The sequence below is a fragment of the Eptatretus burgeri genome, chromosome 13, assembly GCF_056783735.1.
Source record: "Eptatretus burgeri isolate ZD-2024b chromosome 13, Ebu_testis_v1, whole genome shotgun sequence".
NCBI lineage: Eukaryota > Metazoa > Chordata > Myxini > Myxiniformes > Myxinidae > Eptatretus > Eptatretus burgeri.
Genome location: NC_140973.1, coordinates 47480512 through 47507675, shown reverse-complemented (window position 1 = coordinate 47507675; position 27164 = coordinate 47480512). Strand labels below are relative to the sequence as shown.

Sequence of the window (27164 nt, the reverse complement as noted above, 5' to 3'; positions counted from 1 at the left end):
TTGCTGAGAGTGACTCACATGAGATTTGTTACCTGCATCATCCGTAAGCATCAGCTGCGGCTGTATGGACATTTTGCTCGTTTTCCTGATGCTAATCCTGCTCATCAGATTCTCCCAGCGAGGGAGTCTCGTGAGTGGAGGAGGCCAATGGGCTGACCATGTGCCTCGTGGTTACAGCAGGTTGATCAGCATCTCAAGGAGATGAGGATGGACCAGGCATCTCCCTGTGGGTGGGCCAGACGGAGGCCCAAGGAGTACCGGCAGAAAGTGGACGCAGCGATGCGCTGCTCTGGCACATGCTCCTACACTTGACCTATTCCCGCTGGAAGTCACCTTTTTATTTTATTTACTTATTGTTATACATAGTCGAGGCTCATGGTACAGCTAGTGTAAGTACACTGAATGGATCAGAACACAACAGGATAAAAGGAACAGTTGAGAGAGGGGGGAAACACCAACAACAGAGTTGAAGGCCAAGATAGAGGCAGACGAACAAACAATGGGTGTGAGGAGGAATGGCGGGGAACGAGAGGATGCAAAGCATGAGTTGGACATGCTCGATACAGAAGGAAACTCTTAGGAAGGAAAACTAGAAAAGATCATGGTTTTTGGATCGGGAATGTTCTGAGATGGTGGTGAACGGCTGTCCTGAAGCCCTGGTGGGAAGAATGAGATTGTAGAGAATGTGGAAGTTGATTGCGCAGGCAGGAAAAAAAAGAGGAACAAATGAGTGGAGGTGAGCAGTGATTCTGTATTTAGGCGGTTTCACCAGTCGGGGGGGGTGAATGGTGGATCGTATGTATCCTGCAGAACCCTGGGGGGGGGGTGGGGAGACAAAGCATGGAAAGAGCAGAGGGTGCAAGACCAGAAAGGAGGCAGTAGAAGACACAGAGACTCCCCACCTGTCTGCGATGGTGAAGTGATGGGCTTCATCACGGAAATTCCAACAATCCTCAAAGCCTTGGGTTCCACGGCGACAAGCTGAGCAAGATGTGAGGCAGGGGAGCCAGCCGAAAGGGGAGATTGCTGGTCTGGCTATCTCCTGAAAGAGTCCATACTTCCAGCAACTCTTCCCTGAAATTGCAATCACGAACCCCTGTGCCAGATCAGAACTTGTTGCAAGAATCCTATTATTATTTCAGACTTGAGCAAGGGATGCGTAAAAATTAAAGCTCTTATTAACTGGTAATGGAAACCGAAACAAGGTGGTTGTGTGTCAAGTCACCACTGTTGCTCAAGACCCTTGCATGACATGCATGCGTACCTCGCCCCAGCCCCATCTCCTTCCTCCCAGGTGTGCATACAACTTTGTTGAACGAATCACACACACCGCCACTCACAATCACATGACAAGGCTACCATGCAGTTAACTTGCACAAGCACGAAGGTATCTGCAATTCTGCATACCTACATTCTTTGCCATATTAATTATTCTACACTTCATACGAACGCAGCATGTTTTGTTCTGCACATTAAACATTCCTAAACACATTCAGCACAGAGAAGAGAAAATTTAGTCATCCAAAGAACATAAATACTTTTCGAAACAGACAAATACTGTACTATATATATATATATACATATATATATTAGATTTTAGGCTATCTGCCTGGTTTTTCAAAACCAACGTCACAACACCACAAGACATAGTAACTACCATGAGATTCCTCCTATCAAAGGTACTGTATTGATGGGGACATTTTTTGCAACACCCAACAAAAATCCCAGGTGTCTCACTTCATTTAAACTCCTCCGTCGATGAGGCCGTGAACCAAAAGATGTTTAGAAATCAAATTTTGTGGCACCCAGTCGGGGATTAAATGATGATAAGCGTTTCTTCATGAAAATGATGCACTGAATACGAATCTGAACTTCCACAAGTGATATTCCATATCAAACATGATATTATGAACCTTTAATCGATATGCTCTGAAGGGGCATTGCATATATATATATATATATATATATATATATATATATATATATATATATATATATATATATATATATATATATATCTCTCTCCCCGTCTCTCTCCCCGTCTCTCTCCCCGTCTCTCTCCCCGTCTCTCTCCCCGTCTCTCTCCCCGTCTCTCTCCCCGTCTCTCTCCCCGTCTCTCTCGCCGTCTCTCTCGCCGTCTCTCTCGCCGTCTCTCTCGCCGTCTCTCTCGCCGTCTCTCTCGCCGTCTCTCTCGCCGTCTCTCTCGCCGTCTCTCTCGCCGTCTCTCTCGCCGTCTCTCTCGCCGTCTCTCTCGCCGTCTCTCTCTCTCTCTCTCTCCCCGTCTCTCTCTCTCTCTCTCCGTCTCTCTCTCTCTCTCTCACTCACTCTCTCCGTCTCTCTCTCTCACTCTCTCTCTCTCTCTCTCTCTCTCTCTCTCTCTCTCTCTCTCTCTCTCCGTCTCTCTCTCTCTCACTCACTCTCTCCGTCTCTCTCTCTCTCTCACTCTCTCTCTCACTCTCTCCGTCTCTCTCTCTCTGTCTCTCTCACTCTCTCTCTCTCTCTCTCTCTCTCTCTCTCTCTCTCTCTCTCTCTCTCTCTCTCCGTGTCTCTCTCTCTCTCTCTCTCTCTCTCTCTCTCTCTCTCTCCGTCTCTCTCTCTCTCTCTCTCCGTCTCTCTCTCTCTCTCTCTCCCTCTCTCTCTCTCTCTCTCTCTCTCTCTCTCTCTCTCTCTCTCTCTCTCTCTCTCTCTCTCTCTCTCTCTCTCTCTCTCTCTCTCTCTCTCTCTCTCTCTCTCTCTCTCCCCGTCTCTCTCTCTCTCTCCCTTTCTCTCTCTCTCCGTCTCTCTCTCTCTCTCCCCTTCTCTCTCTCTCTCTCTCTCTCTCTCTCTCTCTCTCTCTCTCTCTCTCTCTCTCTCTCTCTCTCTCTCCTTCTCCCTCTCTCTCTCTCTCTCCCGCTCTCTCTCCCTCTCCCTCTCTCTCTCTCCGTGTCTCTCTCTCTCTCTCTCTCTCTCTCTCTCTCTCTCTCTCCGTCTCTCTCTCTCTCTCTCTCCGTCTCTCTCTCTCTCTCTCTCCGTCTCTCTCTCTCTCTCTCTCCGTCTCTCTCTCTCTCTCTCTCTCTCTCTCTCTCTCTCTCATACATACATACATACATGCATACATACATATATACATACATACATACTGTTATGGCTGTGGAAATTCGCAGAACACCATGAAGGTTCCTTTGTTCAGTTAGATTTCCCCACCGTTGTTTAATGGGCTGTGATCCTTTGAGGTAGGTTTTTCTTTTTCTATCGTTATTTTGAACCAACCACATCTCCACCACCATTACAACAACCAGCATCGCTCCCCTTAACCACAACGCCAACCACGCCACCAACGCCACAACCACGATCGCCAACCACCTAACCACCTTCACCGCTATGCCAGCTATCAATTTTCTTCTTCTCCACGGACACGTTACAACCCTCTCTCCGCATTCAATCAACTAGAGGGGGAACACTCGGTGGAGTGCAAAACCTCCGCCGCCAATACTGCTGGGTCACTTAAGTGAACCTGATATCCTATTCATTGTAGGTCAAAACGGATCAGACTCCACTGAACCACGATTGAATGAACTAAACTAGATCGATGTGCATGTAAGCCTGGTGTTGGCGCAGTGGTTAGGGCAGCGGCCTGGGATCCAAAAGGTCCTGAGTTCAAGCCCCGTTGGGCCACTGAATTAATACACCAGGGGGTTGACTCAGCCTGTCATCCTTCCAAGGTCGGCGAAGTGAGTACCAGTGTACTGGGCTGGTGTATACCCCGGTTAAAATAGGTGTACCATATCCCTGTGTTGTAAGAGGCGACCAGGGTTGCGTCAGGAAGGGCATCCGGCGTAAAACATGTACCAAATCACTATGTGGATCATACGGATGATCTGCTGTGGCGACCCCTAACGGGAGCAGCCGAAAGAAGAAGACGAAGAAGAAGAGATCGACGTGCATGTAGAAATGCCCCAAAAAATAAAATCGAAAATTTTTTGAAAAAAAAGGTGCAAAATTCCTGGGGTTATTTTTTTGTTTATTTATTTAAATGTATTTCTTAAAATATTTTTGGGGGTTGGAAATCACTTTAAACATGTAGAAATGCAAAAACAGAAAATCAAATATTTTTTCAAAATGGCCGCCATATTGGACTTTGGACCAAGTCCAAAATCTTATGGCATGATCCTTGGACCATACCTAATCCCCCCACCAAGTTTGGTCGAAATCCGTCCAGACATTTTTCCGTAATACTGTTCACAAACAAACAAACAAACAGACAGGGGTGAAAACAGTAACCATCCATCTTCGATGGCGGAGGTTAATTAACACTAGCAAAAGGAAGGAACTTGAGGGCGCGCGGATTTTTCCCGCCTTATATTCCTGCATGTTTTCTCCGCACTTGGTGTGGGGGGAGGGTGAGGCAGATCGTTCGCCATTGGTCGGTTCGTGGAATGAGGCGCTGGGAACGGAGGAACGCCCCTTTTCTGGAAGCTTCTCGCAGGAACTGGAAGGGGCGGAGCAGAAAACGGGGAGGAGCGAGGGGTTGGACCCCAGGGGATATGAGGGCGTGCAGGACGCCAGGTCTGGCAGTTCGTGCCTTTTGTCGTCAGATTTAGTTTGTGTCTTTCGTCGTGGAGCCTTACCTCGTGGCGGCTGCTCGTCGAGCTCGAGAGTTCGTGTGTGGAGCCTTTTCTGGTCGGGTGATTGCTGTTGCTTCGTGGTGGTTCGACCTCCGGGTGCCTTCCCTCTGGGTGCCAAGTCGTGAGGGTTGTGTGCGGTGGTCCAGGGTCGAGGCGCGCACGAGAGGAGAGTGCCGGAGAGAGCTCGCCGACCGTCGCACCACGAGGGTGCAGGTAACCAGCGTCGGTCTCGTGGGGCCCATTCGGTCAGCCAAGTCCCACGCCATAAAGGCCCACGGGCCCAGTCTGACCCCCCTGTCTATGGGGGTGGTCTAATCCTTTTCTTTTTTTGCTTTCGAATGAATGTTGGTGGCGCCGTGTCTTGTGAAGTAAAACCTGTAAAGTGCCTGTGGAATAATAATAATATTCGTTCGTAGTGCTTTTGCCTTGCTCGTGTCTTTGTCCCCGTCCCGTGTATGCTTTTCTGAACACCTGCATGATTGTTCCTTTGCATCATTGTATAAGTGTTTCATCTATCTATAATTCCGAGTGTGTGTGTGTGTGTGTGTGTGTGTGTGTGTGTGTGTGTGTGTGTGTGTGTGTGTGTGTGTGTGTGTGTGTGTGTGTGTGTGTGTGTGTGTGTGTGTGTGTGTGTGTGTGTGTGTGTGTGTGTGTGTGTGTGTGTGACCGCTGTTTCTCGACAACCACTGGTCCGATCTAATTGAAACTTGCCAGATATATTGCTGGGGACCTGAGGATGTGCCTTTTCAAGGTTTGATATTGATCGGACAAGTGCTTCCCAAGTTATGGCCATTTATTTACCAAACCAATGACAAGACATGTTGCGCAGGCGTGGCCGATGGGGGAAGGGAAGCTCAGCCGCGTTCCCCATTACAGGTTACAACGTACGGACTTCTGGAGAGTGATGACTTCGTGTATTCTCATGATTTCTCGATTTCTTATGCGCATTTATAGATAAACACAATGCCCCAAGTTATAATCGTTTTCCTATTCAACGGTGCATAAATTTCGGTAACATCAGAGTGAGCTGGTATGCTCCGAACCAGGAAGTAATATTTTTTTCTTCTCTTCTCTTTTTGTTTTTCCTTGCGATGACATTGCAAAAAGGCAAAATACGTTGGCGCTAATTGAATATTTGGGCATTAAAACTAAATTGCGAATAATATGCGAACTTCCGGGCCACGCACGTACGGGCACGCGAGAGCGAAGAAACGGCCTGTGTGGTTGTTGTTTTTTGCTCGCGGTTTGAATATTTATTGATTATTATTATTTTTTTTTTTTACGGGCACGTATAAGTTATAAATGTGTTTGTGTGAATGTTACCCGTTCGTCGTGTTTTCTTTTCCCCCATTGGAACGCCATATTACAGCTCGGAATGTTAGTTGGGTTTTAAACACCCGCTAAATAGAATCTGATCCGGCGAGGTCGGGCGATAGTACCCGCTCTGTTATCACTGCAGAACGGAACGGACCGCTTAAGCGGTTCGTGTCCCAAGCCGACCTGCTTGGTACGGTCTCCCGGTTGGCTATCCGCACGGGTACTTAGGTATATCGAGATTCGGTGATTGACCCTATCCTGCGCGGGTAGAAAATTGGCTCGGCCATGGTGGGGTTGAAGACCCACCTGTGACAGGGTTCCGGTGTTGCTCCGGAAGGTCACGACTGAATTGTCTGTCTGGTGGGCGAGCTGCTACTATTGGTGGAAAGCGGCAGTTCGCACGCCGGTGGGCGCGAATCCGTAACAATACATATATATATATATATATATATATATATATATATATATATATATATATATATACATATAACTACACACATATACATACCCACACATACAGTGGGGAGAACAAGTATTTGATCCACTGCCGATTTTGCAGGTTTTCCCACTTACAAAGCACGTAGAGGTCTGTAATTTTTATCAAAGGTACACTTCAACTGTGAAAGATGGAATCTAAAACAAAAATCCTGAAAATCACATTGTATGATTTTTAAATAATTAATTTGCATTTTATTGCATGAAATAAGTATTTGGTACAGAAACCTTTGTTTGCAATTAATGAGATCAGACGTTTCCTGCAGTTCTTAACCAGGTTTGCACAGACTGCAGCAGGGATTTTGGCCCACTCCTCCATACAGATCTTCTCTAGATCCTTCAGGTTTCGAGGCTGTCGCTGGGCAGCACAGACTTTCAGCTCCCTCCAAAGATTTTCTATTGGGTTCAGGTCTGGAGACTGGCTCGGCCACTCCAGGACCTTGAGATGCTTCTTACGGAGCCACTCCTTAGTTTCCCTGGCTGTGTGTTTCGGGTCGTTGTCATGCTGGAAGACCCAGCCACACCCCATCTTCAATGCTCTTGTTGAGCGAAGGAGGTTGTTGGCCAAGATCTCATGATACATGGCCCCATCCATCCTCCCCTCAATACGTTGCAGTCGGCCTGTCCCCTTTGCAGAAAAGCATCCCCAAAGAATGATGTTTCCACCTCCATGCTTCACGGTCGGGATGGTGTTCTTGGGGTTGTACTCATCCTTCCTCTTCCTCCAAACACGGCGAGTGCAGTTTAAACCAAAAGCTCTATTTTGGTCTCATCAGACCACATGACCTTCTCCCATTCCTCCTCTTAATCATCCAGATGGTCATTGGCAAACCAGACGGGCCTGAACATGCGCCGGCTTGAGCAGAGGGACCTTGCGTGCGCTGCAGGATTTTAATCCGTGACGGCGTAGTGTGTTACTTCTGGTTTTCTTTGATACTGTGGTCCCAGCTCTCTTCAGGTCATTGACCAGGTCCTGCCGTGTAGTTCTGGTCTGATCCCTCACCTTTCTCATGATCATTGAGGCTCCACGAGGTGAGATCTTGTATGGAGCCCCAGACCGAGGGAGATTGACTGTTATCTTGAACTTCTTCCATTTTCTAATAATTGTGCCAACAGTTGTTGCCTTCTCACCAAGCTGCTTGCCTATTGTCCTGAGCCCATCCCAGCCTTGTGCAAGTCTACAATTTTGTCCCTGATGTCCTTAGACAGCTCTCTGGACTTGTCCATTGTGGAGAAGTTGGAGTCTGATTGATTGAGTGTGGACAGTTGTCTTTTATGCAGATAACGAGTTCAAACAGGTGCGGTTAATACAGGTAATGAATGGAGAATGGGAGGGCTTCTGAAAGACAAAACTTACAGGTCTGTGAGAGCCAGAATTCTTACTGGTTGGTCGGTGATCAAATACTTATTTCATGCAATAAAATGCAAATTAATTATTTAAAAATCATACAATGTGATTTTCAGGATTTTTGTTTTAGATTCCATCTTTCACAGTTGAAGTGTACCTCTGATAAAAATTACAGACCTCCTACGTGCTTTGTAAGTGGGAAAACCTGCAAAATCGGCAGTGTATCAAATACTTGTTCTCCCCACTGTGTGTATATGTATATGTATATATATTGTTGCGGTATTCGCGCCCGCCGGCGTGCGAACGGCCACGTAACTCGAATCGCGGCACGTCGCCCACCGGACGGACAATCCAGTCGTGACCCTCTCGGACTAACGCCGGGAACCAGTCACGGGTGGACCTTTCGGTCTCACCGCGATCGAGCCAATCAGCCCCCGCGTGGGATAGGGTTGCTCGCCAAATTCGAACTACCTAAGTACCCATGCGGAGGGTAGACCGGGCGATCGCACCTCGCCGCAGGTCGACTTCGGACACGGGCCACTTAAGCGACCCGTTCCGTACTATCAGAATAACCGAGCGGTGTTATCGTCGACCTCGACGGTTCGATTAATTATCGGGCGTATTCAGCCCACTACCAACCCTTTACGTGAAGCAAGATGGGGATTCAATGGAGGAAAAGACGAAGCGAAGCGGGAGAACAGTTCAACAATAAAGCACATTTATTCGCGACGAACGGAAAGCACACAAATACAATTCCACCAAATGCACACAAAAAAAGAAAACACAATTCCATTTACACAAAAAGCAAACATAAAAGTGAAAACACAGTGCAGAGCTAATACCGACTACCGAGCACACGGCAACACTTATACAATTCTACTTCACAGACGGCGCCGACAACACATACCCAAAACCAAGGAAAAGAAATACCTCAAGAATGAGGCGGCCTGAGGCCGAGACCGGGTCGGGCCTACCCGTCTGGTGATGAGACGCGGAGCGGCGATGGCCCCGCAACCCGCGGGCCTCGTGGACAGTGCCTGGCAGGGGGTGGGAACGGGGCCCCCTTGGTCGCACTATCTCAGCGCGGGGGGAAACAGGAGGGGGTTGCTGATGCTCGGGGTATAGAGGATCTTTATTATCCCTGGTGTGCGTCTCCACCTCGGCCAGGTCGCGCTGCCGGCCTCCCTCGGGCGTGCAGCTCCTGGCACCGACCCGAGCACCCCCTCGTCCGACTCTCTTCAGCTTCTCCAGCCACTGCAGGCTTCGGGCTCCAGTCTTCCACACTCGTCCCCTCCGTTCCGACTCCTTCTCGTTCTCGACTCCTCATTCTCGTTTGCGACTCTCCCTGACTGACGAACACCGTCCTTTTATCCCCCCGTAACTTCGCCTTTGACCCCCTCCCTTTGACCTTTCACCTCGCTCCCCATTGGCCCGAGAAAAAGTGGGCGTGAAGGCTTTTTGATCCACAAATTTGCATATATCGATCGCCCTGGGGGCGGGGCCAATTCGCTCCTCGCTCACCGATTGGACGGCAAAAAGTGGGCGTGTGTCGTTTTTGATCCGTTTTTGAAGCACAAAATCCGTGATTTTGTACACGCTGTTCGACGCGCGTTCTGCATGAGTCCAACACCGGTACCCACAGCGGGGCAAGAACGGTGGCGATGCTACGGTTGCGAGGTGTGACGTGAAGGTCGTGGCGGTTGTGGTGAAGCGGTGGTTGTGGTCGGTGGTTGATGTTGTGGTTGTGATCATGGCGGTTGGTCCAAAATAAAGATAGTGAAAGAAAAACGGCTATCCTGAAGAGTCGCAGCTCGCATAAATGACATGTATTCCCACTAGACAACGGGTTTGGGCCTAACTACACATGCACTTGCCGAGATACCTCACCTAAGGGACCTGAATGGTGGTTTGCGAATCTGGTAACCACAACACTACCCCCTTCCCTTTTTACAGACTCGTCCCGAGTCGTCAAATTTTCGTGTGCCATCATGTGTAGTTTTCCCCTAGTACATTTTACCTACGGATCCCTGAGTGCGACATTCATGGTATTCGTGTCCCCAAAATAAATAACCTAAGGGCTGCGTAACTATCTAAACAAACTCACTCACACGGACGACTTAAATAAAATTGCCGGCGCTAAGACAAACATGCCGGGGGCGCACTCATATGTACAGTACATCTTAACCTTAACTTACAAATTTTACACTAAACCATGGCCCAGGATCACTGAACTCTGCAAAAGAAAAGCAGTTAGCAGGGAGCCAGGCTGCCCACATGCAGTCTCTGGCTCAAACAATGCAGGTGACAGGGAACGTGGCTGGCTACTCACTACTCTACTCACGCAGTCCAAGGCCTTCCCTTTTGAACTGAACGCAGTGAACCACAACGGTGCATGGGCTGCACAACGCAGTCTCCGTGGCAGCTCAAGTGGCACACGCAATGAGCACAACGAATGGATGCATGAACGCAAACACGGTGCACGGGCCGCCACTGCAGGCCCGTGTTGTAGCTGCCAACAGGGCAGTTCTCGCAGCTTGCAAACTGTTGCTTTCTGATCCTGGCGCACATGGAAACGAACAGGGGGGGGGGGCAAAGCAAAAATTGAACGGGGCTGGTGAATGTGGGCAGTGGGCATGGCATGGCAAAGGCAGCAGGCAAACACAGCCCGCAGAAGAAGGCCGCTGCAGGCAAACACAGCCCGCAGAAGAACTGGCCGGCACAGGCCTCGAAGAAAAACAGCCAGCAGATGAACTGGCCGGCACAGGCCTTGCAGCACACAGCTGCCGATGAAGTTGGCCGGCCTCCGCTTTGAAGCAAAACACGGCCAGCTGATGAAGTTGGCCAGCCTTTGCCGTTCAGTGGAGGTTGGTGGAGGGAGTACGGTGGTGCTGGCCACTCAGAAGGCGGGCTCGGACCTACCTACCTGTCTCCCTCCCACCTATCGCCTTTGCCTGTCACTGTACATACCCACTCCCTTAATTTGTCAAACCCCAATTTAGCCCCAACTTAATTTTTTTTTTTTTGTTGTTTTTATTTTTACTCCCCCACTATAAATCGTCCCCTAACCCCCTTTATCGTCCTTGTTCGGCTAACCTATCCTGTCACCTAGCCTACTCCCAACCCCTACGTTCCCTTCCCGGAGGGGAACAAGGGAGAGCTAACGTCCTGTGTCGAGGCCCAACGAAGCCTCAGAATGGCCTCTCCAGAGTTCGGCGATCTAACCCAAAGTGGGTCCAGCGGCCCACAACGACAGCGAGGGGATGGATGGTGCGGAGGGGTACATCTCCTAATCTACCCTAACCATTAACTCTTAAACTACCCCGGGGCTTTCAACAAGCGCCTCTCGCTTAAACTATTGGTTCTAACAACCCAGATTCCCGTCGCCTGTGTTGGTGTCCTTACAATTTCGGGCCTCGCCCCCCAATTTTCTCTCCGTGCCCTCACACGGTCTCCTGGCTGGGACACGTGGCTCTCTCTGGCAGGCACGACCCTCTGCCGAATCTCCCGCTATGGCACCCCCGGGCACTACACTGCCTCCGAGCCTACCAGCTCCCTAACACCGGGGAGTGCCCCCCATGGCACCTCCCCTGAAACGCACACGTGGCAGGCCGGCCTCCCGGGCCCCTTTCCGAGGGTCACCCGTGCCCACAACACTGCCCACGCGGCTAATGGCGCCCCGGGCCCCCGCACCAAGCAGGCGCACCCGTGCCCACTACTCTATCCCGGCCCCCCCATGGGCCCATGGCCTACCGCGGCCGACTAGCCTGGTGCCCGGGGTACCCACTCAGCGATACACACCTTTCTCAGCCACGCTCCCAAGCCCGTCAACAGGGCTCCTGCACCCCTCCAAATGGGTTTCGAGCCTACACACCCACCAACAACAAAACGACCTCCATTTTTCAATTTGACTAACCCAGCTAACTCACTTTACTCTGACCCCGGGGGTCCCTTGGGCGGGAGTCACACCTCCCCCCAATCACTCATCGCACCATGCATTCCCCATTCGCTCCACTCACACAGACCCGCTGGCCTCACTCACTCAACAAGTACTCACCTCACAACTCACCAACTCTTCAACACACACACCGCTGAACTCTGCCATCCTTCTATCTGCACCCCCTAACTAACTCGTGCTCCCACGTCGTCCCTTATACTACAGCACGTTCCTTTTAACACTACGTAGCTAAACTACGTCCCCTCTACACATTCACAGTCTGTCTCTGTCTCCAAATGTCCCAAAAATCACTTTCCCAACCTAAATCTGGCTACAATCCCTCTAACTAATCCATTCCACGGACTCCATGAGGACTTACCCCTGCCCCATGAAGTCGGTCTAACTAAGCTAACCCTTCCCCCTAACTAGTTTCCATCCTGTGCCCAGGTTAAGGGGGTCTTTCACCCCTTGCCCAGGAATCCTGTACACCCGAAAGTGAGGCTTGTTTTTCCCTTTTTTTTTTTTCATGCCCAGCACCTGCGCGGCAACTCAGAGCTCGCGCACTTTGCACCTGCCCGTGACGTCATGCAGCTGCACGTGTTCCTCGTCCCTCCTTGGACGGGACCATCCGGCAGAGATACCCCTCCTGCCGGATTCCAACCCCACGTGCAGCCATGACGTCACCGTGCGCATAAAAAAAAACACAAGCCACACGTCTCGAGGGGTTCCCCACGCGAACACATGTGCTTTGCCCGTTGGAGCTTAACACACACGATCGCGTGGAGAACCCGTCCGGTCCAAATCCATTTACCTGCCTAACTTTGTCCGTCCGCGGGATCGGCAAATCCACCGCGTGCGTTTCCGGACCGGGACTTCACTCTCGCAAGCGAGCACGTGGTGGTCTCGTGCGTTGCACAGCACGAACCGCGTGCTCACTGCTGGGTGAACCCGGCACGGTCCTCGAAACAACTACAGCCGCTACTCGGCTTTCTCTCCTCTGTCGCCGTCGTCGTCTCCATTCGACCCACGCACACCTGCGTGTTACGACGCACACAGTCCACACCATCACATTCACACCGGGAGATGCGGCTGCGTGCTCCCGCATGCCAACCGACATCTCCCTCACATACCGCTCTCTCACACACACGGTCTCCCTTGCACACAGCGACCTTGCACACGGCCGTTCACTCACGCGTGCCTCACTACTCTCACACCGTGCCTCATCCACACACGCAGGGGCACTCACCCGCGGTACCTCACTCATACACACGGCGACACTCACACACGCGGTCTCTTCCATACACGGTGCCTCACCCACACACGCGGGGGCACTAACCCGCGGTGCCTCACTCACACTCCGTGCCTCATCCACACACGGCGTGCTGGGAAGCACGTACTCCGGCACCATCGCCACCACACCACTCACACGTGGTGCCTCACTCATACTGGCCGTTTCACTCACACACACGGCCTCACTCACACACGGTGCCCCATCCACACCCGGCGTGCTGGGAAGCACGCACTCTGGCACCATCGCCACCACACCACTCACACGTGGTGCCTCACTCATACTGGCCGTTTCACTCACACACACGGCCTCACTCACACACGGTGCCCCATCCACACCCGGCGTGCTGGGAAGCACGCACTCTGGCACCATCGCCACCACACCACTCACACACGGGGTCGCTTCCACACACGGTGCCGCACTCACCTTGCACCACACACACAGGGACAACCACACTGGGGATTTGTGTCCCCACAAGGGTCTCCGGGGCCTCTACACCCCCCAAGCTCTCCGTGCACCCGTCCACAGCACTCGTCCCCTCAACCTCGCAAAGCACGACCGAACTCACCTGGTCGTGACTCGCCTCAAGGGGGCATACTCCCTCCCCTCGTTCCTGGAGGAGGCCATCCAGGTGCTCGCACCGGGTCCCAACACGCTCCGCGAGCTCAACCCCATTGTCCTCCACTACCTCCGTGTGTGTGTGTGCGCGTCACTTACCCCGTCTTCATCGTGTAGTCTTCCCTCTATCGTTCCCATCTCCCGTGTCTCTGCCAACTCTTCACCCTTTACCTCCCTTGTCTCAACTATTATTTCTGTTGTCGTCACCTCGTGTCTCGTCTCACACGTTTTGGTCTCCCCATTTAATTTTTCCCTTTCGGTCATCGTCACGACCCTCGCCCAACACGTTCCACGAATTATTTTTTCACCCGCCTCCACCGCGGGCCTGTCAGCCGTTGCACCCCCACCCAGCTCGTTTGCTCCCACACGTGGAGTCGCCATTTTTATCTCCCCGGTCACGGCCTTCATGCCCGCCTGCAGGCTTCGGCCCATGTTCTGCGTCTCACCCCGCAGCTTTTTCATTTCCTCCTTCATGTTTGTTTCCATTCCGTTCATTTTTGTATCCATCTTTTCGTTTATTTGTTGTGTATTCGCATCCATCGTCGTTTTCACTTCATTCATTTGCTTGTTCATGTCTTTCATTTCGTTCTTCATTTCATTTGTATTTGTATCCATCGTCGTTTTCACTTCATTCATTTGTTTGTTCATTGCCGCCAGCATGGCGCATAGCTGGGCCATGTTGGATGCACTCAGCTGAGCCGTTTCGGCAAGGGTTGGGGAAGGGTCTTGGTGGAGAGGGGGGGGAGGTGTCATACACCGCGGCCGCTGCCGCACCCACCTCGGGCCCTGGGTTCAGTTGGGCGAGTCCGTGTTCCTGCACAATCAACATTTCCTGCTCGGGGATCCCACTCCTGACACCAGTGTTGCGGTATTCGCGCCCGCCGGCGTGCGAACGGCCACGTAACTCGAATCGCGGCACGTCGCCCACCGGACGGACAATCCAGTCGTGACCCTCTCGGACTAACGCCGGGAACCAGTCACGGGTGGACCTTTCGGTCTCACCGCGATCGAGCCAATCAGCCCCCGCGTGGGATAGGGTTGCTCGCCAAATTCGAACTACCTAAGTACCCACGCGGAGGGTAGACCGGGCGATCGCACCTCGCCGCAGGTCGACTTCGGACACGGGCCACTTAAGCGACCCGTTCCGTACTATCAGAATAACCGAGCGGTGTTATCGTCGACCTCGACGGTTCGATTAATTATCGGGCGTATTCAGCCCACTACCAACCCTTTACGTGAAGCAAGATGGGGATTCAATGGAGGAAAAGACGAAGCGAAGCGGGAGAACAGTTCAACAATAAAGCACATTTATTCGCGACGAACGGAAAGCACACAAATACAATTCCACCAAATGCACACAAAAAAAGAAAACACAATTCCATTTACACAAAAAGCAAACATAAAAGTGAAAACACAGTGCAGAGCTAATACCGACTACCGAGCACACGGCAACACTTATACAATTCTACTTCACAGACGGCGCCGACAACACATACCCAAAACCAAGGAAAAGAAATACCTCAAGAATGAGGCGGCCTGAGGCCGAGACCGGGTCGGGCCTACCCGTCTGGTGATGAGACGCGGAGCGGCGATGGCCCCGCAACCCGCGGGCCTCGTGGACAGTGCCTGGCAGGGGGTGGGAACGGGGCCCCCTTGGTCGCACTATCTCAGCGCGGGGGGAAACAGGAGGGGGTTGCTGATGCTCGGGGTATAGAGGATCTTTATTATCCCTGGTGTGCGTCTCCACCTCGGCCAGGTCGCGCTGCCGGCCTCCCTCGGGCGTGCAGCTCCTGGCACCGACGCGAGCACCCCCTCGTCCGACTCTCTTCAGCTTCTCCAGCCACTGCAGGTTTCGGGCTCCAGTCTTCCTCACTCGTCCCCTCCGTTCTGACTCCTTCTCGTTCTCGACTCCTTCTCGTTCTCGTTTGCGACTCTCCCTGACTGACGAACACCGTCCTTTTATCCCCCCGTAACTTCGCCTTTGACCCCCTCCCTTTGACCTTTCACCTCGCTCCCCATTGGCCCGAGAAAAAGTGGGCGTGAAGGCTTTTTGATCCACAAATTTGCATATATCGATCGCCCTGGGGGCGGGGCCAATTCGCTCCTCGCTCACCGATTGGACGGCAAAAAGTGGGCGTGTGTCGTTTTTGATCCGTTTTTGAAGCACAAAATCCGTGATTTTGTACACGCTGTTCGACGCGCGTTCTGCATGAGTCCAACACCGGTACCCACAGCGGGGCAAGAACGGTGGCGATGCTACGGTTGCGAGGTGTGACGTGAAGGTCGTGGCGGTTGTGGTGAAGCGGTGGTTGTGGTCGGTGGTTGATGTTGTGGTTGTGATCATGGCGGTTGGTCCAAAATAAAGATAGTGAAAGAAAAACGGCTATCCTGAAGAGTCGCAGCTCGCATAAATGACATGTATTCCCACTAGACAACGGGTTTGGGCCTAACTACACATGCACTTGCCGAGATACCTCACCTAAGGGACCTGAATGGTGGTTTGCGAATCTGGTAACCACAACAATATGTATATATATATGTATATATATATGTATATATATATATATATATATATATATATATATATATGTATATGTATATGTATATATATATGTATATGTATATATATATATATATGTATATGTATATATATATATACACATGCATACCTACACACACACATGCATGCCTACACACGTACCTATACACACACACACACACACACACACACACACACACATGCATGCCTACACACGTACCTATACACACACACACACACACACACACACACACACACACACACACACACACACACACACACACACACACACACACACACACACACACACACACACACACACACACACTCATCCCGTTCACTGGAGCTATCTTTTTTTTCCCCTTTTTTTTTTTTTAAATGACTTTTTCCATCAACCGCTGTCACAATGAGAACCCAACGGGTTCACGGGTCGTCTAGTTTATTATAAAAGTAGCTGTGTCTGTCTGTCTGTCGTGTTATAACTTGAGAACAGATTAATGGGTTTCAATAAATCCAACTTTGGCAGATTCAGAGAACTCCCGGGAAGGTTTATGAAGATTTTTTTTTTTTTATGGGTACATGAGCACAAGGGGTGACATGAAACTACAAACATGACATGGCATTAAACTATGGGTACATAAAACTGCAAATGCCAACTTGCGACGCCGGTTATCCCTGCACTCCCAGGATTCCTTTTTCTTCTTGCCCTATAGATTAGCCATCACAGCAAAGATTGGTATTTCCGTCAGCGAAGCGACGGGTCTTATATTCTAGTACATAATAACAGGAGTATCTCGATTTGGGTACTCAGTAGAGCACATACCTCCGCCAAGCTGAACAGTTTACATTTTGTATCCCAATGATTGGCCAGATCTGCTGACCTGAACCAAAATTGAATAAATTCTTCATTGTCACACACCCAACCTGTCCACCAAGTTTCGTCCAAATCCGTCCATAACGTTTTGAGATATTGTGCTGCATATAGGTTTGGCCCTATCTCTCAATGGTGAAGAATCATTAAAAAAAAATTATTGGATCTTCACCAAAATCGAATCATTTCTTCCTTGTGACATTCCCAAATTGTCCACCAAGTTTCATCCAAATCTGTCCATTTATAACTTCTCCTTTTTTTGGTATACATTGTCGAGGCTCGTATGAGAGCTAACGCACAACACACAGCAAGGGGGGGGGGCATGAGACAAGGGGGGAGGGGCAGGGTTTATTTTAACGTGCAGTTGTACCCCTTTTGTGCAGTTGTAAATTCAAAATGTGCAGTTGTAAATCCAGATTTGTGCAGTTGTCAATTTGTTCTTTGTTTGAATTTGTATGGCTCGGGTGTCATAAACTAGGAAGGAACCACAATAGACGTCACTAATAGTCTGATAGCTGACCAAAACTTTTTTTTTTATTATTATTAACCTTACAATATAATGCAATCATACATATTACATAAATCATAATATATGACATAGACTACCACATTTCACATTACAAATTATATCTTAAACAGTGAGGATTATCAAACGTATTTACAGTAGATGTGAAACCACAAGTGGTTGCTCATAGTCACACAAAGAACAAAATCATAAACCTGTTGTGGTGACACAACATAAAATTGTGGTGACTGGCGGTTAACACCGCCAGCCCGGATAGCCGAGCGGTATTTCCTTATCAGGAGGTAGACACGTTGATCCGCTGAGATTGTGATGCATATGGGAGGGGCAGGGCATAATGGCGGAACGACAGATGCACAGATTGATGCACAGCACGTGGGGGGGGGGGGCGTTAATCTCGAAGCCCACAACAAATACACAGACGCAGTAACTTAAAATGAACAGGAGAATTTTATGACAATAGAAATATTTCCAAGGAACAATAATCCAACTATAATAATACGTGAGGTAAATTAATCCGAAAGTCTAAATTGAGGCGCCTCGATGCACAGACTTAAATACAGACAAGGGGATACAAATCAAAGAACACCCTTCCTTTATTATGGCACTTAGCTTGTCCAGAGAGGGTCTTTATGGAACTTGGAATTGAGATGTTTCGTCCTGCATGTGTGGACGTGCGCAAAATGGCACCGAGCTGCTCTGTTGCGGCGGGAACATTTGTCAGGAAATTCGTGAGCGGTATCGTCATGCAGCTTCTCACCGACCATCGTGCAGCTTCTTCTCACGAGTAAATATCCTGACCGTTCCTCTCGGCGTCTTGATCAGTACGCGAGCCAATTCGCCTCAGCAGGAAACTGAGAATCATGCCGTTTTCATCATACGTCGAGGGAAAGCCAGCCATAAAGCCCTGTTCTTACAGGCTATCTCCGAGCTACGTTCTCTCTCGACCGCGTGCGTCCCTCACTCCACTCCTGCATTCCTCCTCTATCTCTCTCTAGTCGCCTGCCTCCTATTCTTCCTGCCACTAATGTCAAGCCCATCAATCATCAGCCTCGGGGGCGTGACTTCGCCCTCCGTCACCCTTGGAGGCGGGGCTTCTTGCCTACTTGATCATGTTATAAAAACGCAATTCTTCCATGGTTTATAACATAAAAACATAGGAGAAAGTCACAGGGGGGCAATTACATACTGGGGGAACTTGTACTTAATCCCTATGTAATTGACACCGCACCACCCCCCATGTGGTGACACGTATCCCTTAAGCTCACAATTTCCTTACTTAATTACATCGACATATCTCCTACACGTCCACGGACCCAACAACTCTATTCGATCCAAACTTTTCTCTGAAATTCCTCATCTCCTCCCACAACCATAACAATATTCTTACATTTTTCACACCTTAGCTTGTTCGGACCCCTTTTCCTGTTCTTGATCACTATTCTAATGGAGAATCGCGTGTTTTTTCACCAAATAGTGTGTATTTTAGCTTGTACTAAGCAAAATAACACATTTTACGCAAGAAAACTTATTTGTGCAAAAATCGTTTTTTTGCCTAAAAAAAAGGGCGTTTTTCACACATTCGCTTCTGACCCCGTTATTGAAAAGAAGAGATAGGAAAACAAGTGGAGTTTTTTTTTTTTTTGGGGGGGGGGGAGTGTTCTGATATTGATGGTTAATTTTTTTTTTCCAGGTGAAGGAGGAGAGATATGTTGTTTTAACTTTTGAGGGAGGGGATAAAGATTGATCTGAGGTTTCAGAAGCAACAATTACTGAAACAAAAAGGTGAAAATGAGGCAGAAAAACAGAAGAGAAACACACGACGATCGCATGTAGGCCTGACTGAACTTGAGAGCCAAACTAAACGATTCCCCACAACAGGACATGGTTTTGAACAGAAAATTGATGAAAAACACGAACAGCAAAACCCAATGTCAATGATCGGGGGAACTTAGCTTTGAAGAACCGGTATGAGAGAGCACCGATCATTCGTCCATGTGCGCTGATTCCTGAACCGGAAGTGTTCCAATCTTACGTTTAAAGATCACTTTGTGTGTTTTTCAAACACCAGATCATTGTGTGTCAGTATCCTGGCGTCATTCCAAATTCTGCACTAACCTGTCGGAATGTTGCGTCGGTGGCACAATCTCAATCATGATCTCAAATTCAGAATTGAAACCTGGTCCAATGTACATTCACAACAAAGAGAGAACACTATTGGATACAATGGTGGCTTGTTAGTGTTGATACTCGATTGGCTTCCCATAGTTTGTGGATGGATTCAAATCCAACTGTAGGTAGCACTTCTAAATATTTGGATTCCAAGCTTCAAGAAGTCGAGTTGCTTTCTGAACTACCATGGCAAAAACCCAGCTGCCTCATTAACGACCGTAATGGTGGGATGATTTGCTTGCATACCTAGTCTTGTCTACATGTGATGTGATCCGATGCAATAAGGAATGAGAGTCAACCACTCACTCTGGTTGACTCTTACTCCCATCTCTTACAAGAAGTCATTCTGAATGATTATGGGTTCGACCCTTAGAACAGGGGTAGAACCGAAAACAAACCAGCCCAATGGTAGCGGGGTCCTCTTTTCCACCAACTGGCAGATTTCCTCTATAATTGCAAGCAGTGTGCTGCCCTGGATGGGGTTATGTCTTCTGTGTTCCACTTTATTGGCCCCAAAAAGTATAAAGAGGTTAAGAGGAGGCAGGATCAAGTCAGGGAATGGTACAGAAGAGGATTGTGCTTTGGGGACGTTGGAAAGGGAAGAAGAGAACCGTGGGTGATATGTCTGTTTCACAATTTTTACAAACACAATTTGGAGACATCCTATTTCATCAGACTGCCACATGATAGCTTGTATGTAGTGTGTTTATTTTGGCTGTCTTCTTAGGACTGAGGCAAGAGGGAACACACATTCCGTCACATGTTTGTACAAATAAGGAAACGCTCCAGTCTGGTTTCAACTTTAATTGAAAACCAACATCAAAGTACATGAATAATAATTAGGATTGTGTTGCAATTTAATCGGAACAGCTAACCCAGGATAAATGTTTCCACAACCATTGTGTGCACGAGCATAAAGGGGAGATAACATGAGATGTTTCATGCTTATTGACTTTGAGTTTGTCATCAATGAGCATGTCCACTAAATAAAGAGCCTCATCAGCAGTTTTGACAAGTATTTGGGTTATGATGCAACCTTAAACAAATCAAATCAGCAAACCATGATAGCAAATGATTTTAAAAGAAAAGCAGTATTTTTGACTGCATTGTGATGACAAATTGTTGTCAGCACGAGGCCTCTACATGATGTATGTGAGCATCATCGAGAGGGACATTGAGAGGATCATGAGGATGGTGGAGGAAGGAATGTCCACGGCGCTGTTATTGGGACAAGGGGTCTTAGTTGGAGTTGCAGTGGTGGTGGTGGGAGAGGGAATTTCTCCATTACAGAGATCTTGAAAGCAGCAGTGACGGGACGTAGATAGTGTACACTGAGAATCAGCAATGCATGCTTTCACTTCCGTCCCATCTATCCAAACAGAGGAGAAACACAGAAAAAGAAAAGTTAATACATGATGAACATCTAGCTATTAGGACTACAAACAACACCAACCTCATGAGTAATTCTAAGTTCAAACATCTCTGGATGACTTGCAAAGTTAAGGCAATGCCACCTTCACAGAATCATTCATGAAAATTCAACGAAGTACATTTACTGCTTTACGTTGAATTTTATTAACTACAAACACTTTGGGAGTAGACCGAGGGTGGGGAAAGAGGGTGGGGTGGTAGTGGAGTAGTTGAGGCAGATATATTTTGTGCCATGGCTAATAATCTCCCATGTCTGCAGCAGGGGTCAGTGAACCACTTGCACTGTGGCAGTGTACAGGCAAAAAATTATGTCGCCTCCCAGGGGTGATTCTTTAATATGCCGATGCCTTGACGCTGAGTACAACCAACACATATGCATCATTTGGTGGAGATTCGCCCAGCACTGTTGTTTTTTCGATGATTTTCAGACACATGCATAAGTGTGCAGTACATCCAGTACATGCACAGAATTGCCTTATTTAATATAGGAGGATACAAACACGGAAAGTGAAACTTTCGATCATGAACCCACCAAGTAGGTGAATGTTTTTGAAATCAGTGTATTTTCGCTTGACGTTGTTCATCTTGCTGTTATGTTTTACAATGATGGATTTGATCCCCATAGTCGTTTGAAACAGGTTTATCAGGGAACTTGTCCACACTCAAATGCGGATGTTGTTTATATTTAATAGGAATTACCTTCCAAGGAATTCCATGCGGAAGGAGACCATTCAGCCAATCCAATCCTGCGCTATTATTACCAACATGTGGTTGTTTGTCCACGCTCCATGCTTTTGCATGTTGAGCATCAAGAAAGGAAGTATTTGCTATGATTCGGCTGGGATTCGAACTATCAACCTATTCGATTCACAGTGGATTCTCTAACCATTACACCGCCCAGGATGGTAAAATGATGGGTCAGTTCAAAAAGTAAAAACCCTTTATACCAGTTCCTCACTAATGATTGTCTGTCTGTCATCGAGTCATGCTGCTGATGAAGTTGTCGGACTGGAACATCACAAATATGATCATAAATGTTATTTTGACATAACTTAAATTAAATAAAAGTCTTTAATCAATTCTGTTTGAACACAAATTTAGTCACTCAATCAAGATCGGGTTATTTAGACTTTAGTAAAACAGAGGGAAACACACTAACATGGGGACACTTGATAGAGGAATGGGTGAAGGGAACAATTTGAAGCCCTGCTCTTCTCCCTGCCAAAGGGGGGACCTGACGTGCAATGCTCGATCGCTCGTATGTCTTGTCTCCCCTTTGGCGTGGGGAAAGGGGTAGGGAGGTTGGAAACTTAGCTCGCAGATGCATTCTTGTTCCAGTGCAATGCATTCAGTCCTCATTTGATTTTCTTAAATTCCAAACAATGACAGAAAAACATGTTTTGTAACCACATTGTCATTGATGTTAACAATTTAATACAGACAAGTCATGAGAAACAGTCAATAAATTGTCGTCATTGTGGAAATGATTCAGACCAGTGCATATGAGTCTAGGGAAGCAGCAAAATAAAAAAAGTGCTGTTCAACCAAATTATCCCCAAGATAAGCAGATAGCATTTGAAGTCTCATATACACTTCACTTGTTCATGATATTTGTCCAGAGCCAGGGGGGTGTGGCACCGTCTCGGCGCTTCAATGTTTTATCTCGAGGAAAGGCGTTCCACTCTATAATATGATGCAGTCGCAAGAATGGCCAAGTGTATTAGTAGTTACAATTGTGACTGCCTGATTTACTCCATGGTGATTGGGCACTCACACAACAAGGAACAGAACAAATCCAGTGACAGATATACAGTACCTTCAGAAAGTATTCACACCCCTTGTCTTTTGTCACATTTTGTTGTTACAGCCTGAATTTAAAATGGAAGAAATTAAAAATAATAAAAAATATGGCAGATCCACACAAAATACCTCATAATGACAAAGTAAAAACATGTTTTTAGAAATTTTTGCAAATTAATGTAAAGTGAAAAGCTGAAATGTTTTGCATCAATAAGTAATCAACCCCTTTGCTATGACACTCCAAATTGAACTCAGATGTATCCAGTTTACTTTGATCATCCTTGAGATGTCTCGACAACTTGATTGGAGTCCATCTGTGGCCAATTCAATTGATTGGACATGATTTAGAAAGAAACACACCTTTCTACATAAGGTCCCACAGTTGACAGTGCATGTCAGAGCAGAAACTCCACCATGTGCCCAAAGAACTGTCTCCAGAACTCTGATACTGCAGAATTTTGAGGAGGCATAGATCTGGGGAAAGGTATAAAACAATTTCTAGTGTTGAAAGTTCCCAAGAGCACAGTGAGCTCCATCATTAGGAAATGGAAAGAATATCGAATGACCCAGACTCCTCTTCCTAGAGCTGTCTGTCTGACCAAACTGAGCAACTAGGCAAGAAGAACCTTGCTCAGGGAGGTGATCAAGAACCCAATGACCACTCTGACAGAACTACAGAGTTCTTTAGCTGAGATGAGAGAACCTGCTGGAAGGATAACAGTCTCTGCAGCACTTCACAAATCGAGGCTTCATGGGAGAGAGGCCAGACGGAAGCCACTCCTGAGAAAAGGCACATCACAGCACACCTGCTGTTTGCATAAAGGCACGTGAAAGACACTAAGAGCATGAGGTGAAAGATTCTGTGGTCTGATGAGACGAAAATTGAACTCTTTGGCCTGAATGCAGAGTGCTACATCTAGCGGAAACTGAGCACAGGTCATCACCCATCTAACACCATCCCTACTGTGAAGCACCGTGGTGGCAGCACCATGCTATGGGGATGCATTTCAGCAGCAAGGACTGGGAGACTTGTAAGGATAGAGGGAACAATGAATGGAGCCAAATACAGGCAAATCCTTGAGGAGAACCTGCTTCAGAGTGCAAAGGACCTTTGACTGCGGCGAAGATTTACGTTCCAACAGGACAATGACCCCAAGCATACTGCCAAAGCAACACTGGAATGGCTTCAGAACAAGAACGTGAAAATCCTTGAGTAGCCCAACCAAAGCCCAGACTTGAATACCATTGAGAATCTGTGGAAAGACTTGAAGATTGCTGTTCACTGACTCTCTCCATCCAACTTGACAGAGTTTGAGCAAATCTGCAAGGAAGATTGGGAGAAAATCCCCAAATCCAGATGTGTAAAGCTGATACAGACATACCCCAAGAAGACTCAAAGCTGTAATCGCTGCCAAAGGCACTTCTACAAAGTATTGACTCAGAGGGTTAAATAATTATTGATGCAAGACATTTCAGCTTTTCATTTTTAATTAATTTGTAAAAATTTCTAAAAACATGTTTTTACCTTGTCATTATGGGGTATTTTGTGGGGATTGATGACAAAAAAATTCAATGTAATCCATTTTATATTGAGGCTGTAACACAACAAAATGTGACAAACGTCAAGGGGTGTGAATACTTTCCGATGGTACTGCATGTAACTTTATTAAATATCCACATTCTACAATCCTGGTAACAAATGGTACTCGCTTCAATCACCAATGGACATTATCAAAAATGAAATTTTACCACATCATCCAATATAACCATGAATTTGTGAAATCAATGAAACAATTTACTTTCAATATTTCAAGTAACTCACGAGATGAAATTAAATAAGAAAAGACAGCTTACCTGGCTGGTTAATCGTGAGACAAGCATTATCACTTGGATTTTGGCAGATAGTGTCAACAAATTGACCTTTCACTCCAACAAAGCATCTCATTCCTGCAGCTGAAAGTAAAGGACACAAGAAATTTCCAGGATACAAATACATGGGACACAAACAATCTACAAATATCCTGTACAACTTCTTCTTGTGTGTGGCAGCTTGGCTGCCAGGTAGCTATAATTTTGTTGGAGCACAACTATGCCACTGATGCTGTGCCCCTCTACCACTACACTGGTACTCATTTCGCTGACCTCAGAAGGATGACAGGCTGAGTCAACCCCACCTGGTGTTAATTAAGCAGCCAACAGAGCTCAAACTCAGGACCCTGAGATCCCAATCCAACCATCATAGCCACTACACCAACACCAGGCTTATACTGTACAACTGACTGCACATCTACAAATATCTTGCATAATTGGTTTAATTAAATTTTGAATTGTGGATTCAAACGAGAATAAACAAATCAACGTTTCACCTCGCTTAAAGCATAAATAATAAAGAAGCAAACAAAATCTCATAAACAGGTAAATGTGCAGGAAAATCAAAGGTATGAATCAAGCTGGACATTGAATTGTGTTCAATAACATTTCTATTTATCCAACAATGTTGACATGCATCTCATCCTATTGATGTTCTCACCTGCCTCAAGAAGTCCAACCAAAACAACAAATGGCAACACAGACATCGTTTCACTTCTCCTCTTGTGATCCTACATGTAACAAGGATGGTGTATTAGGAAAGATAGGGAAATAGTAAATTGGGGGGGGGGGGTGAGGAATAGGGAAATGAACCATTATAAACCTGAAGGTTGTGTCTCTATTAGCAAATCGGCATCATGATGTTCAAACAGTGCCAGATAATTGAGGAGTTACCGTCAATAAGAAATAAAAATGACATTTTAGAATTCGTAAATGACCACGAGGTTTTATGGCCCTCTATCTTTCCAACAAAATGCCTCTTTGTTTGAATTGTTGCCTCCAACAATTGTTTGAATTGTTGAATTGTCCAACAAAATGCCTCCTGAGCGATTCGCCGTCCTTTAATTTCACATTTATTCGATCCATTCAATTGACCAGACTGGCAGGATAGCCTTGAGGTTTACTCACTCACCTCTGAGAAGTTTTGCCTGGGTTTGAATCTCAACCTATTTGTGGACAGGATGATTCAACAATGTGTGTGCCATTCCTCAGATTGATGTAAAACTCAATGTTCCATCTGCTAATTTTATTTGATGGATGCGAAAGATCCCATGATGTGTTTCCAGAAGATGAGTTGAGTTATTGTCGGCACCATGGCCAAATTCCAATTTCCTGCTCTCACGTATAGGGTGCATTTCATCAACGGCACATCCGCGTCCCCAGCAAATGATCCTACCATCAGCCCAGTGCTGTTTTCAAAAGAAGAAATAATAATGGGGTTACAGGTCAGGGAGCACATTGTCGTGAGAATGAGTCATTTTGATTGAGGGTCAGACTTCATAGGTTTCGAGTCAAGTGAACTATGAGAAAAGGTGAAATAATGGGAAACAAACAACCAAAAAATAAAGCATCAAAAAGATGACAGATAGGTAAACCAAAGCAAATTTTAAAATAGAATAAAAGAAACAAAAAGGAAAATAAAAATCAACCATAAAGAGGAAACATGAAAAGGATATCAAAAAAGGGGGAAGAGAAGAGGGAAGAGGAGAGAGAAGAAGAAATGGAGGAAAAGTAAAGAAAAATAAAGAAAAGAAAAATAGATAAAATGAAATAAAGTAAAAAGCGAAAAAAATGAGAGAAGGATTGAAAAATTGCAAAAGACGAGAGGTCGAGATATAAATGAAAAGCACTTGCTAATTCAGAGGTGAGCCAACGTACCTATCTTGAAGACAAAATTTTAATCTCTAAGATTCTCACACCAACCTCAGACCTCGTATATATTATTCACATGTGGACGGTATGTTTGCAATTTTTACCTCTGCCACCTTCGGTGGACGGAGGATATGTTTTCACCCCTGTCTGTGCACAGAATATCTCAAAGGTGTGGACGGATTCGGACCAAATTTGGTGGACAGGTTTGGTGTTTGACGAGGAAAAGAGCACATACAGTACCTCTGCCAGGCTCAAAAGTTTACATTTTGTATCCAACTCAGATCCGGACCTGAACCAAAATGTAACCGATTCATTCTTGTCACACACACGCACACGCACACGCACACGCACACGCACACGCACACACACACAATCCCTACACCAAGTTTCATCCAAAATCTGTCCATATCATTTCGAGAAATCCTGCTCACAAACAAACAGTGTTGAATACATAACCTACATCTAACTTCGGTGGTAGAGGTA

The 27164-nt window shown here is 47.2% G+C and overlaps 2 protein-coding genes across 3 annotated transcripts in view; both read right to left on the bottom strand.

Annotated features, from left to right (window-relative positions):
* The window catches only part of LOC147014417 (uncharacterized), a 31664-nt gene extending 13202 nt beyond the window's left edge, over positions 1-18462 (bottom strand). The window contains exons 1-2 of one of the 2 annotated variants that reach the window (XM_085852353.1): positions 18298-18462; positions 903-1074 (exon numbers count right to left, since the gene is read on the bottom strand). The gene's annotated coding sequence lies outside the window, so the exon portion shown is untranslated. Of the gene's footprint in view, positions 1-902; positions 1909-18297 lie in introns of those variants that run through there. The other variant, XM_085852352.1, reaches the window with a different exon arrangement.
* A 1989-nt stretch (positions 18463-20451) lies between these two features.
* Positions 20452-27164, bottom strand: part of LOC147014416 (uncharacterized) — a 14897-nt gene continuing 8184 nt past the window's right edge. Inside the window, exons 3-5 of the mRNA XM_085850718.1 lie at positions 25471-25540; positions 24795-24893; positions 20452-21078 (exon numbers count right to left, since the gene is read on the bottom strand). Coding sequence (XP_085706844.1) covers positions 20849-21078; positions 24795-24893; positions 25471-25516 — 375 coding nt within the window. The 5' untranslated portion in view covers positions 25517-25540 and the 3' untranslated portion in view covers positions 20452-20848. The remainder of the gene's footprint in view (positions 21079-24794; positions 24894-25470; positions 25541-27164) is intronic.